Consider the following 15,027-nt stretch of genomic DNA (forward strand, 5'->3'; position numbering starts at 1 on the left):
ATTGTAATGTCTTCTGTTTATGTAGAAGACAGTTCAAGCTATAATGTATGGGTTATCCACTTTGTGCCAATACCCTGTTATTTTCTTGCATACTTTCTCCCCCATCTCAAAAGAACATTTTTAATTTCCCACAGTCAGGTAAAGGTGCATAAGTTCAGCTAAGAAACTTAGGATGTAAGCAGGAACTTTAGAAAATAATCCCTGAAAATGTCTTTTGTTTGATGATGAAGAGCAGAATTTTTTTTTCAGTTCTTCACAGGATATGAACATTACTGACAAAGCCAGCATTTAATTCCTTTAACTGAGTGGCTGACTAGGTAATTTCAGGAAGCAGTTAAGAATCAACCACATTGCTATGGATTAAAATGGCAGATTAGTGAATCAAATGGGTTTTTATGATAATTTGGTAACTTTATAGGTACACCTACTACTGATAGTAACTTTTTAATACTTTATTTATTAATTGAATCAAATTCCCTAGCTGCGATGTTGGATTTAAACTCATATCTGGATTACTAGCCCAGTAAAATAGCCACTATGCTGGCATTCTTTATCTGTACTTTGATCTGTGGCTGAATTGATTAGACTGAAGTTCATTCTATACTAGTTGTCTTGGTTACAGCTGAAGGTTGAAGAGAGAACTGATAAGAGTTGGTACCCAGGAGATACTGATTTATCTGCATAAGAATCAGAGGATAGTAACAAACTGATATTGTGAAAGGTTGGTGCAAGTAGATTTAATAGTAGCTCTCTAAAGGAAATTAGATAAATACTTGGAAAACAAAGTTTTACAGCGTTATGGGGAAAGAGGAGGGACAATGAGACTAATTGAACAGCTCTTTCAAAGATGGAAGTTCATGAATTGAATGTTCTCCTGTGCTTAATGATTTTAAATGGCAAACAGTTCATTGTACTATCACCATTGTTTGTTTTATGTAACCATGTTAGTTTTTTGTTCTTTAGTGGGATGCGGGTGTCACTGGCAAGGCCAGCAATTGTTGCTTATCCTTAATTGCCTTTGAATTGACTGGCTTACTAGGCCATTTCAGACAGCAGTTGCGAATTAACCACATTGTTATGGGTCTGGAGTCACACAAGTCAGACAAGGGTAAGGATGGTAGATTTCCTTTGTCGATCGTCATTAAAAACAATCTGGTTCATTACTGTCCCCTCTAAGGAAGGAAATCTGCCATCCTTACCTGGTCTGGCTTACTTGTGACTCTAGAAGTAAAACATTGTGGTTGACTCTCCAATGTCCTCTGAAATGGACAACAGTTACAGATGGACAAAAAGTGCTAGTCAACGATGCTGACGTTAAATTTAAATTCCACAAGCTATTATGGTGAGATTTAAACCCATGTCTCCAGAGCATTAGCTAGAAATCCATAAACCACCATCTTTATGCCATTTGAATGATATGGTTGCAAGGTAGCTCCAAAATGTGTTAACTATCACCCTTTGAATAAATGCATTTGTGTAATAAATGCAGTACCACTGTGAAGTAATATAAACTGTTTTTTCAATTTTTCAATTGGCTATTCGTTACTTTGTTTGAGTAAAATCCCATTTCCTACTTGTACTCAGTGCTAATGGCATCAGTGGCAAACATCAGTGGCTTATTTATATATTGTCATCGACCACTCCATTCCACACTGTTATGAATCAGTAATACTGTTATACTTGAGACCAGACCAAACATGACTCTCTCTTTGGGAAATGCATAGCTTCCAGTTATTACTTCCCCACAGCAACATGTAATAAAATTAGAAACTTTGTTCATGAAAGATTAAGGATGTGAACTCTCACTTGAAGCAGTGGAATATTCAGTTCCAAAATTAATGATTTTTAAATCGGACGTGCCCGAATACCTCCTTATGACACGAAGTTATATAAATTATTTTATTCTGCTCCTTAGGACATTTTATTAGACTGCAGGGGCTATATAAATCTTAAGGGAATGGTAAAGTGATCAATTTCAAAAATATCAATGCACAAAATTTTTAATTATGTCACAATAATGTTTACCCCCCCCCCCCCCGTTGTTCAAGAGATTATCGGTAATGAATTGGTTTAATGTAAGCTGAAGCTTGACATTTATTCAGTTATTTAAACTGAAGCACTGATAGCTTTTGAAGTTTTTTTTACTGTTCTCCCAAATACATTGTACAAGCCTTGAGAGGAAATCTGCCCATTTGTACGTGTTTTTGAGATATGAAGCAGAAATTATTCTCACCCCTTGTCATTTATTTTACACGTGATTAAAAGTAATCTGATACGGAAATTACATTCAAACACGTTCTTACAGTGGGGACTTTATTTCAGTGTTGTTGGATATATTCTGTTAACAGTCAAAATATACTTACGTGGACAGGATTCTAATGTTCTCCGATGAAAAGAGTCGTAATGATATAAAATTGAATGAATTTTCCTTTCCTAAATTATTGAGAATTGATGGAACGGTAGTTCGTCTGTGTATTATTCCCATGCACATTTAGCAAGAGGAGAGTTGAAATCTACAGTGAGTTAAGGTGGGGGCTGGGAAACGCGTCTGATCCCTTCCATGCAGCATTTCTGCATTGATTAAGAGATTACACTCTCAGCTGCCACCAGTGATTTCCAGTGACGTGTGCTGTGGATGGCTGCACTCGGTGCTTTTAATCCTTTACTCATTTGCGGACATTCTCAGATCAGGGAGATGGGAGACTGTGATAACATGGGTCCATCTTTACTGTAGCCACTGGCAAATGTTAGCTTGCTTCAGTCATCCGTGCTCGCTGTGGAATGTTAGTGGCAGAGTTTGGAGCTGCAGACTGTGTGAACGTTGGTCGGCGCAGAAGTGTTGCTAGCACTGGAGTGTCAAGTGAAGGTGAGGCACTTGTCTCCAGAGTACAGATTTGGAAGCTCTGCTACATTTGTGAATGAACCCTCGCCGTTGCATGCTAGCATGTCGTGGCGAGTTCATCCTGGTGACTGGGGAAAAGAGGCTATGGATATCGGATACTGTGTACTGCACTGATGAAAGGCTTCAAGCTTGCCTGGTGAGTAGAAGCAGCAGCATCCGCAGCTTAGTCAAGCTACAGAGCACATTCCGAGATAACTCAATCGGCCTATTTTTGTCTGGGAGACTAAAGTAGGAAATCACTAATAGTTTCCCATTGTTAGCATTAAAGCTGCAGACTATTATCGGCTTTTATCAGTGCAAATCCTTTTAACCGACCAGCTAAATCAGAAAACGACATTATTAAGGGCAAAGTGCAGTTTCACTTTGTTGCCGGTTCTGAATGCTGTCAAACGATCGGCTTGCAGTTTTATGAACATGATTGTTGCCGTATACTTGACTGAAGTTAAAACTCGGTACACGTTTACAACAAGACCCTGATAAAACTTCGCACTGGTACAGATTGAATGTGACATTACATGTTGTAGTCTATCCAATCTCCTTTTGAAGTGTAACGATCTGCTGAAGTACTGTCCAATTAGGAACTGTGTGTGTATTGCACGGAAGTGACTTGAGACTAGCAGTGCAGAGAAATTATAATTTTTCCGTTCCTGAATTTTGCATTTAGGTTATATAGACACTCCTGTTACCGCCCCTAGTTTTATGAATGTAAATGCATGTTGGAACCTGGAGGTTTTCCCCCTGTAAAATCATTTGGGACCAATTTTTATCGAACAGTACCACTGCATTAATACAGTAGTAGAAACCTACTGGATGTTTAATGATTGCCCGTTTTATTTAGTAATAAACTTGCCAAATGTTGATATTATGCTCTTGGAGGTGTGGTTATGTGACATTTGATCATATTGTGCTTTCTCACAAATGTTGTATTTATCTTGCAACGGTTGGGTCCCCTGTAGTTGGGGGTTTTTGTTTCCTATGAGACAACAATAAATGTTTTGTTTCGTTAGCAAGGAATGGGCTGAAAATCGAGAAATTTCCCAAGTTCCTCAGATGAATAATTCCCTACCTTGTCCTGATCTACATTCTCAGATATCCCAACCTTCATGCATTTTATTTTCTATTGCTGTCCTTTCTGTATAATCTGTTTAAATGTTCATGTTGCTTGCACTATCCCTTCACCAGATCTGCAGAACTGTAGTAGGACTGTAGCACCTGATCATAGCTATCCTAAGCGTGGTGGTACATTTGAATGTTTGTGACTTCGAGGAAAGTATTTTATGACTATTTGGTTTGAGTCAGTTTCCAACAGAATACCATTTATACTCCCAAGGAATGTATCATCTAGGCAAAGGGACCACTGCATCTGTTCTACTTTTATCGTGGCGTAGATATCAGGTGGAGGGCTGGTCAGCTCAGTTGGCTGGACAGCTGGTTCGTGATGCAGAGCGATACCAACGAGGTAGATTTAATTCACTTACCGGCTGACGTTATTCATGAAGGCTCACTTTTCCAATCTTGTTCCTTGCTTGAGGTGTGGTGACCCTCAGGTTTAATCACACCAGCCAGCCTATTGTTATCTGGGACTATGGTGACTTTACCTAGATATCTAGCTTTGATAAAGGGTCGTATGGACTCAAAACATCAGCTCCTTTCTCTCCTTACAGATGCTGCCAGACCTGCCAGGATTTTCCAGCATTTTTTCTTTTCGCGGGGTTGACCTTCACGTCCCTGGCCTTGCTGGAGATTTCCCTTGTACTCCCAGACTCCCCCTGCATCTGCCTGTCTCACCTGCAGATGCTCTAAGACTCATTTAATCTGACAGATCCATCATTACAGTTAAATATAAAGTAATAAATGATCCACAAGTCACGTATAATAGTTTTGTGAAATCCCATCAACTTAAAGAACAAGCATAGATTTAGAATGCATTTTGTTGTATTGTTTAGACAGTGGATAGTCTAATAACAGATATTTCTGATAATGAAGCATGAAAATAATGAACGTTGCCGTCTGCGCTGTTCCCATTCCATAAAGTTGGAAAGTTCTCCCTATTCCATTGGAAAACCAGGGTTGCTGCGCATTTGAATACAGGCTTATCACCAACAAAGTTGCTCACACTGGGATTGTTGCATGACATAGATGTGACGTTGTCTTTGATTTCTAAGAAATCCACTCAATGGTTTCTAGATATTGTCAGTGACACAAAGTAAAAGATTTGGCAAAAAACGGTGGCCACTGCTTGGTAAAGTACCTGAAGCTACACAGACAATGGAGCAATTTAGTTTGCTTACTGTACTGCATATACCTCAGCCCTTACTCCAGCAGAGGAAAATAAGCCCTTCAAGCTTTTCAGAAATGTATTTGTTTATAAGCTGTTGCTGAATTCTGGAAGTGTAGGAATTTCAGTTTATTTTATGTTCCATTGGCAGGGGAAGCTCTGCACAGGTGACTTGTGACAAAACCACTTCAATACCTGTACAAAAGGAAACATATGGCTACTTTCAATCCAAGGAATACTGTACCTGACCAGCTGTGGAGGTGGAAAAGGTGCAGTGACAACGTGGTCCCAGATACGTCATTAGAATCTGATCACCAACCCATCAAGATGATGTGGACAATGATGGCACCCCAAGATCCCAACGTTAAACAAAGTTATGTGCTGGCTTCAACCAGAGTACAGTTCCCAATTCTGTTGGGATCGATGATGGGACAAGGCTGTGAACTTAGGAGTCTTTTGTCAAGAATCTGCATCCAGGCAACAAAGTCATTGGAAATCTGTGGAACAGGGGTGTCTTAAGGCTGCAGCATTTGTAGCTGAGATATCTGCTTTAGGACACTGCTCATCCCAGATGGGAAGCTGTATAGAAAAAGTTGATATAAAAATAGGTTGCCTGGTTGGGGAACTACATTCAGCAGGGTCACTAACCTTGTGGTCAAAAAAAAGAAATTATTGCATTTTGCAACTTAGACTGTTTGAACAATTATGAATAACCTCGAGTGACTGTCCAGAAAGAACTACAGTTGTATAATGTGAGCCATAGACACTCCAAATTTATATCACAGCCCTCAGTGCCTTTCTGGGGAGGGGCAGCTTAAGGCGCAAGCAGGGGCTACATCTTTTACTGGGAAGGAAAGATTGACAGTGACTCTCATGCCCAGTGAGTTGGTTTTGCCTTCTTGAATGGAATCTTGTATTCATAGCCAGAACTCCCAAATTGCACAAATGCCATGACACTTCATCTAAATCTCAGTCATAAAAATATACCACTGTCATTGATGCCTGTACCCTGAACCTTGATTCTGAATAAATTGTGAAGGAAAAGTTCAATGTCTTGTCTAAGTCCTCGCTGCCATTCAAAATAAGAAAAATATCTTCTGGGCCACTTAAGCCTATGTTGGCCATGTGTTTGATGTCCATAACAGAACATTGGTAAAAATGGATGGGAAAAGCCATACTTCTGCTGACGAGGTTTGCTCATCATGACCTCATTATAATGTACATCCTTCTGTGAGAAGGACAAATGTGAAACCACATGGAAGCATCCTAAATGAAAGCATTGGCACCTCGTGGAGTGTGTCATTTCTTGGGTCAAAGATTGAGGTGATGTCTATATCTCTTGATCCTAGGATAAAAATGAGTAGCCTTCATTGCCTGGCGTAAGAACCCAATGATGCAAGTCAAGAAGGCAATATTCCAACAGTCCAAGGCTGGCGTCCAAAGACAAATCAGAAGGATAAAGATCATGTGGTAGGAAGAAAAGGCTCAAGAGATCCAACAACATGCTGATCGGCATGAAATGCAAAACTTGTTTGAAACTACCTGGACCGTCTATAGGCAAATTGATTAATACTAAGAGGTGTAGAAGAAGTAAGGGACCTTATAATGCATGTCCATAAATCCCTGAAGGTAGGGAACAGGCTGATAAGGAAATTAAGAAGGCATATGGAATACTTTCCTTTATTAGCAGAGGCATAAAATACAAGGACAGGAAGTTTATGCTGGAGCTATGTAAAATGTTAGGTCACAACATTAGTACTGTGTGATGTTCTAGTCACTTCATTATAGAAAAGATGGAATTGGACCAGAAAGTACGGAAGATGTATACAAGAAGAGTATAGGGGGTGTAGGAGTAGAGTTAAGAGAGAAATCAGGAGGGTAAAAAGGGGACCCAAGATCGTTTTGGCAGATAAGGCAAAGGAGAATCCAAAGAGCTTCGACAAATAGACAAAGGGAAAATGGGTGAGATCCTAAATGAACATTTCTCATCAGTATTTATTGTTGAGAAAAGCATGGACGTTAGGGAACTTGGGAGAATAAATAGTGATGTCTTGAGCAGTATACATATTACAGAGGAGGAGGTGCTGGAAGTCTTAAGGTCATCAAGGTAGATAAATCCCCAGGACCTGATGAAGTGTATCCCAGGACATTGTGGAAGGCTAGGGAGGAAATTTGCAGGTCCTCTAGCAGAGATACTGCTATCATTGACAGCCACAGGTAAAGTGCCTGAAGATTGGAGGGTGGCAAATGTTCTGCATTTGTTTAAAAAAAGCTGCAGGGAAAAGCTCGGGAACTACAGGCTGGTGAGACTCACATCTGTGGTGGGTAAGTAATACCTGTGGAAGGTATTTCAAGAGACAGGGTCTACAGGCATTTAGAGATGCAAGGACTGATCAGGGATAATCAGCATGGCTTTGTGAGTGGAAAATCATATCTCACAAATTTGATTGAGTTTTTTGAAGGGGTAACTAAGAAGGTAGATGAGGACAGTGCAGTTGATGTTGTCTACATGGACTTTAGCAAGGCCTTTGACAAAGTACTGCATGGTAGGTTGTCACATAAGGTTAAATCTCGTGGAATCCAGGGTGAGGTAGCTAAAAATGGACATAAAATTGGCTTGATAACAGAAGCCAGAGAGTGGTTTTAGAAGGGTTATTGCAGAAGGTCGAGGGATATGGAGTTGGGGGTAGGGTATTAGCGTGGATAGAGGATTGGTTGTCAAATAGGAGGCAGAGAGTGGGGGTCAACGGGTGCTATTCGGATTGGCGGATGGTGACTAGTGGAGTGCCCCAGGGGTCGGTGCTGGGGCCTCAGCTTTTTACCATTTATATAGATGATCTGGAGGAGGGAACCGAGTGTAGAGTGTCGAAATTTGCTGATGACACCAAGATTGGGGGAACGGCAAATTGTGCAGAGGGTGTGGAGAGTCTGCAGAAGGATCTAGATAGGCTGGGCGAATGGGCCAGGAAATGGCAAATGGAATTTAATGTTGGCAAGTGTGAGGTGGTCCACTTTGGTAGGAAGAATGGTAGGAAGGACTATTACTTACGTGGCGAAAAACTGCAGCAGGCGATGGTGCAGAGGGACCTCGGGGTCCTTGTGCATGAGTCGCAAAAACCCAGCTTGCAGGTGCAGCAGGTGGTCAGGAAGGCGAATGGGATGCTGGCCTTCATAGCGAGGGGGATTGAATATAAAAGTAGGGAGGTCTTGCTGCAGCTGTATAGGGCATTGGTGAGGCCGCAGCTGGAGTACTGTGTGCATTTTTGGGCGCCGCACCTGCGCAAAGATATTTTGGCCTTGGAGGGAGTGCAGAGGAGGTTTACTAGGCTGATACCGGAGTTGAGGGGGTTGAGCTATGAGGAGAGGCTGAATAAACTGGGCTTGTACTCGTTAGAGTTTAGAAGAATGAGGGGAGATCTCATTGAGACGTATAAGATGATGAATGGGATGGATAGGATAGAGGTGGAAAGACTCTTCCTGCTCAAAAAAGACAGTAGGACTAGGGGGCACAGCCTCAAGATAAAAGGGGGGCGGTTTAGAACGGAGTTGAGAGGGAACTTCTTCACTCAAAGGGTGGTGAATCTCTGGAATTCTCTGCCCGTTGAAGTGGTGGAGGCTGCCTCGCTAAATATTTTTAAGACGCGGGTTGATGGGTTTTTGATAGGAGAGGGGATTAAGGGTTATGGGGAGAGGGCGGGAAAGTGGAACTGAGCAGCGACAGATCAGCCAATGGCGGGGCAGGCTCGAAGGGCTGGATGGCCTACTCCTGCTCCTATTTCTTATGATCTTATGTTCTTAAACTGCAGAACTGTGACCAGCAGCGTGCCTCAGGGATTGGTGCTGGGTCCACTGTTGTTACTTATCATTTATGTTAATGATGTGGATGAGAATATGGGAGGCATGTTTAGTAAGTTGCAGATGATACTAAGATTGGTGGCGTAGTGGACAGTGAAGAAGGTTATCTCCAATTGCAACGGGATCTTGATCAATTGGGTCAGTGGGCTGACGAATGGCAGATGGAGTTTAATTTAGATAAGTGCGAGGTAATGCATTTTGGGGATTTAACCGGGGCAGGATTTACTCAGTTAATGGTAGGGCGCTGGGGAGAGATACAAAATAAAGAGATCTAGGGGTATAGGTTCATAGCTCCTTGAAAGTGGAGTCATAGGTGGACAGAGTGATGAAGAAGGCATTCAGCATACTTGGTTTCGTTGGTCAGAACATTGGATACAGGAGTTGGGACGTCTTGTTGAAGTTGTACAAGACATTGGTAAGGCCACATTTGGAATACTGTGTGCAGTTCTGGTCACCCTATTATGGAAACGATATTATTAAACTAGAAAGAGTGCAGAAGAGATTTACTAGGACTTGATGGTTTGAGTTATAAGGAGAGGATGGATAGACTGGGACTTTTTTCTCTGGAGCATAGGAGGCCGAGGGGTGATCATATAGAGGTTTATGAAATAATGAGGGGTATAGATCAGCTAGATAGTCAAAATCTTTTCCCAAAGGTAGGAAGTCTAAAATTAGAGGGCGTAGATTTAAGGTGAGAGGGGAGAGTTAAAGTGGATCCAGAGGGGCAATGTTTTCTCAGAGGGTGGTGAGTGGAACAAGCTGCCAGAGGTAGCAGTAGAAGTGGATACAATTTTGTCTTTTAAAAAGCATTTAGATAGTTACATGGGTAAGATGGGTATAGAGGGATGAGGGCCAAATGCGGGCAATTGGGACCAGCTTAAGAGTTTTAAAAAAGAAAGGGCAGCATGGACAAGTTGGGCTGAAGGACCTGTTTCCATGCGTAAACCTCTGATTCTATAAGAATGTTGCCAGAACTAGACAATTGCATCTATGAGGAGAGATTGGATAGACTGAGGTTGGTTTTCTTGGAACAGAAATGACTGAGTGGAGATTTGATTGAGGTATATAAAGTTGTTGGGGGGGATTTCTCTAAGTGCCATATCATTGAATCACCACTGCAGCCCCAATGCAATTCCAGCTAAGTTCTTTAAAGTTAGTGGTCTTCAAGACTCCATGCACTCATCCCACATATTTGGAAGGGAAAAGGGGCTCCCCATTGTTTTGAGAAATGCAACAATTGTAAATATCTTAAATAATGCAGCCAAGTCATACTGCAGTAACTATCGAGGTATCTCCCTCATGTCCACAGCAGGGAAAATCCTGATTTATATTCTCTTGAATTGCATACTTCCCAGAGAGACAGTGTGTCTCTTTAGACCTTTCGGAGGTATTTGCAACATGGTCTTTATGGCCAGTCAAATCAAAGAAAAATGCCTAGCATAATACCAGAAATTCTTCATTGCATTCTTTGACTTGAGCAAAATATTTGACTCAGTAAATTGTGTGGCAGTGTGAATTGTGATCCAGAGATTGGGATGTCCAAGAACATTGCAATTTTTTCATAATGATATGACTGTAACTGCCTTGAGTGGGAAATGAAACAGACACTTTTAGAATCTGACTTGAGGTCAAGCAAAGCTGTGTGATATCTCCTAAACAAGTTACAATGCACCTGACAATGACTATTCACTTCATCAAAGATCATCTGTCCTGTGTGGTGTTGGTATTAAATGCTATCTAGGCAGAAAACACTTTAACATCAGTCACCTTCGTGCCAAAACTATACTGACTATCATCGATATACATGGCCTACAATTTTCAGGCAACTGCAGTATTGTTGCCCACCTTGCACTAGATCTGCAATCCGTACTCTCCCTCTTCAGTTCTACATACAACAGACTTGGCCTGTGCTTGAATGTTGCCAAAACAAAATTAATATTTTACCCGACATCTGGTTGATGGTCAGCCAAATATTCTGCCTCCCAAATGTGTTGAAGGAGAGACTCTGGAATATGTTGAACACTTCTCATACCTTGGCAGCCTCCTCTCTTAAAAAGCTACCATTGATGAGTAGATCAAATGCTGGATCAGCTGTGCCAGCTCATTCAGCCTTGTACAACTATGGCAATGAGTGTTTGACAACAAAGAGCTCTGCAGGTCAACACAAATTCTAATGTTCAGAGCAGTTGTCATCATTGCACAGTGAAGCAAGGACTGTGTTATTGCCACAAAAAGTGCTAGAGAAATTTTCATTATAATGTTTCTGCCACATCCAAAAAATTCAATGGGAGGACCACCAAACAAATACAAGTGTCCTTTTTAAAATCAGCTCCACAAATATTCAGACAAAGCCTCTGCAAAATAAACTTCACTTGACTGGCCATTGTGTCCAAATGGCTGAAAGCTGTTTTCTTGCCAGACCCTATTTTCTCAACTTTTGAATGGTTCACACTCCAAGAGCAAAGAAAATGCATCAAAGATACTATGAAGCTCTCTTTGAAGCATGGCAATATTGACAATGAATGGGAGAAGCTTAGTACCAGTCGTTTGGAATGGCAACAACTTGCCCATCAAGCTGCATCATGCTTTGAGTTACAACTTTTTAATGATGAAGTAGAGCAGCAGCAGATAGGGAAAGAGAAGAAAGCAAACCCTGTATTCACATTGTCTCATGGGATGCCTTGTTCCATGTGCCCACTGATCTGTGGGTTGAGAGTTGGCCTGTTCAATCACATGAAGATCCAAAGACAGAAATCCACGACCATGAGTAAATATCATCTTCAAATTGTGGGGCAGCCAAGGATGACGATTGGCCATATTTCATTGCCTGTTTTCATCACTTGATTGCTGTTAAATACCTTTGTACTACAAATCTGCTGGCTTGACAGCAGAAGATAGAAAGTCTTTTAAATGTATTTTGTTTTACCACTGGAAAAAAATTTTTGGTGGAAATTTGGTAGATTTCTTCAACATTCTGTTGTAATTTTTCACTGCTTCGAAAGATGTGCATGTTAAGGGGATTAGCCATGCTACATGCATGGGGTAACAGGGATAAAGCAGGATGGGGTGAGCCTGGGCAAGATGCTGTTCAGAGAGTCGGTGAAAACTTGATGGGCTGAATGGCCTCCTTCTGCACTATAAGGATTCTATGGTTCTACTTGTGCATTTGTCTAGACAAAAGAAATACCACTAGCAAGCATGTTCCATGCGCATGTTTGTGAAGCAAAGACAGCCAACTGGTGGGGAGGTACAAATAGCTGAGATTATTCCGATCAGATTTCAAACTAAAATCATGCTAACCTTATCTTCGGTGGTGCTAAGGACTATTGTGAGTACTGAATCAAACTGCGAACAGTACCAGCTGGAAGTCTCTAAGGTCACCTGTAGTTGTGATTCTTTAGCCCTGCTGCAGGGAATGGAGTTCTGGCTCAGTGCCAAATCTTCTGTTCTCAGTGACAGCAGTAGTGGAGGAATGAGAATGGAGTTACAGATCAGCCATGATCTGATTCAAAGGGTGGAATGGGAGTGTTGAAAGTGTACTGACACTAAATGCCAGCTTCTCATTACTTTTTGCTGTAATTTGATGTATGCATTAGGCATGTATTTTGGTAGCCTTGAAATAGAAGGATATGTTGAGAAGTGAACTAAAAGTTAGTTTACTCTGTTTCATCAGTAGCTCATGTTGATGTTTTTGTTTGAAGCTATGTTTCACAGATAGAAATGCCAACAAAGTGATTTCAAGCATTGGTGACAGAGTGATTTCAGACGTGGTACAATTCAGTTCCACTAGATTCTCAATAAATGTGTGAGTTTCGAAGTTTTTTATTATGCCTGACCTGTTTGTACTTACTTTAGGGTCTTTGATTTTTTTGCAATAAACTGTTACTTTTAATGTATTCAGTTTAATATAAGTAAGCAGAAATTACCAGAAGCAAACAAAAATGATTTACTTTTTAACCAAATTACTGTCAAAAGTGGACTTTTCCAGTGCTTACTTATTGTGTTAAGATGCTGACTAGCTTCCTTTTGGATTCAAATGCCAGTAGTTCCCAACTCATTTAGGGTCTGGCTAAGCAGAGGTCAAATAGGATGTGACATCAGCCTTAGAAAGGGAATGGAAATACTACAACTTTTATGAAGGCTATAACTATTTTAAAAGTATACTTAAATGATTTCAAAGCTGTTTGAAGCATTAAAGTGGCCAGTGGTTAAGTGACAAAATGATATATAACTTGTTGCTGGATATCTGCTGAAAGGGAGGTGTACTCCATGACATTGGAGAAAAGAGGGTTGCCCTGTCTGTCATTTCTGGGCAGCATGTCTGGCAGCAGCAGGTGGCTCAGCTCCATACTGTTTAAATTGCCCACAAGCCTTTGAACATACGCAAAAAAGGCACACTTTTAGTAAGTTCAACAGATGAAAGTACTGCAGCTGTAACTTTTATCCGGTAGAGGGTTGACAGGCAATGCTTTGTGGCATGAATACTGTCAGACTACTGCTTGTTTACAAAGCCCATGCCAAGCCCTCACATAATCTAACAACTCTGTTTTTTATTGTGTATGCCCAGACGGAATCATACTTAAGGTTGCAATTTGTACTCGTAGCCAGGGCCCAGGAGAAAAGCCCCATTTCCCGGATTCTCTTTATTTAATTCAGAAAAAGATGTTTACGCGTCACTTTATTTTCCCAGGAAGATGATTCCCCTAAATGCCACATCAGCATCAACATTATTTAAAGAGACTTCCATCCCAACCAAGACATAGGAGTGGTGTATTTGGAACTTATTATGTTTGTCACTAATGTCCTTCAGGGAATGAAATTTGCTGGCCTTAACTAGTCTGGTCTATATGTGACTCCAGAGTCACAGCAATGTAGTTGACTCTCAACTGCCATCCAAGGGCAACCAGGGATGGGAAATAAATGCTGATCAGCCAGCAAGACCAATGTCCAACGAATGAATAATAAAAAAGGAATGTAGCAAAGTAGCTAAGCAGAATCCACACTTGCCAAAACCATCTGGGAATTCTGGGGAGGCCCCCATCCTGTCTGAGCTTGGAGCTACAAGGGGAATCTATAACATCTCCACTGCATGATCTTACTCAGGGGATCCCAGGTCAACAGAGGGCAAATATTTGCAAATAAGGGGGGAATTTAGCAGCCCCATGACAAGCGCCATCAGCTGAATTTCAAAAAAACAAATATGAATCTCAGCTGGTGTAAACACCTGGATGCATGCCCAGCATTCCAGTCTAGATCTCAGCGTATTAAACATATTACAACTTCAGATGAGAACCTGATTGCCCAATTCAGACTCTCAATGCTCCCCAACACTCCTCACTTCCCATCTATTTGAGACTCACTTGGTTATTGTTCAAAGATTTACCCTGTTCTAAGATGCCTCATACAGGATGGCCGTGATTCTCCCATCCCGCTGCACTAATTTTTTTAACACAGCGGGCAGGGAGAATTGCGCGGGATTTGTACGCAAGTTCATGCCACGCTAGCATCACTGGATTTCTGGCACGGTCTGCGTTGGAAATCAGCGAGGAGGTGGGGCTAACCTTTAAGTGATATTTTAAATATTGTTTAAATGCTATTAGTGGGCCAAGGACTGAGTTCTCCCACTAGTCTCTCCCATCCTGCCAGAGTGTTTCACTCCAGTGGGAATTACACGAGCTTCCCACTTTTCGGGAACTAGTCACCTGACCCCGGTGGAGTGAAGGGGGTCAATTGGCACCCCCAAGGGGGTTGAGTGGTGAGGGGAAAGGTGACTCCTGGTCATTGGCACTCTTGCAGTGCCAGCCTGGACACCTTGGCACTGCCCAAGGGGCAAAGTGCTAATGCCCAGTAGGTACCTTGGCAATGCCCATCAGGCAAGGCCAGTGCCAAGGGGGCAGGACATATGGGGGGCAGGACCTGCTGGGGGTGAGTCCCAGTGGTGGTCAGTGGGGGTGGGTGTCCTGCTGTCACTCTGCCATTGGGATGGGTCAAC

General features: G+C 41.7%; 1 protein-coding gene across 9 annotated transcripts in view; it reads left to right on the plus strand.

Moving 5' to 3' along the window:
* gramd1ba (GRAM domain containing 1Ba) overlaps window positions 1–15,027 on the plus strand; it is a 689,080-nt gene that overhangs the window by 476,614 nt on the left and 197,439 nt on the right. Inside the window, exon 1 of one of the 9 annotated variants that reach the window (XM_080214719.1) lies at window positions 2,688–3,038. The exons of 7 other annotated variants lie outside the window; for them this stretch is intronic. In XM_080214719.1, coding sequence (XP_080070845.1) covers window positions 3,016–3,038 — 23 coding nt within the window. In that variant the 5' untranslated portion in view covers window positions 2,688–3,015. Of the gene's footprint in view, window positions 1–2,687; window positions 3,039–15,027 lie in introns of those variants that run through there. One more of the 9 variants, XM_080214722.1, reaches the window with a different exon arrangement.

This window comes from Carcharhinus amblyrhynchos, chromosome 29 (genome assembly GCF_965287045.1).
Source record: "Carcharhinus amblyrhynchos chromosome 29, sCarAmb.v2.hapA, whole genome shotgun sequence".
Lineage (NCBI taxonomy): Eukaryota > Metazoa > Chordata > Chondrichthyes > Carcharhiniformes > Carcharhinidae > Carcharhinus > Carcharhinus amblyrhynchos.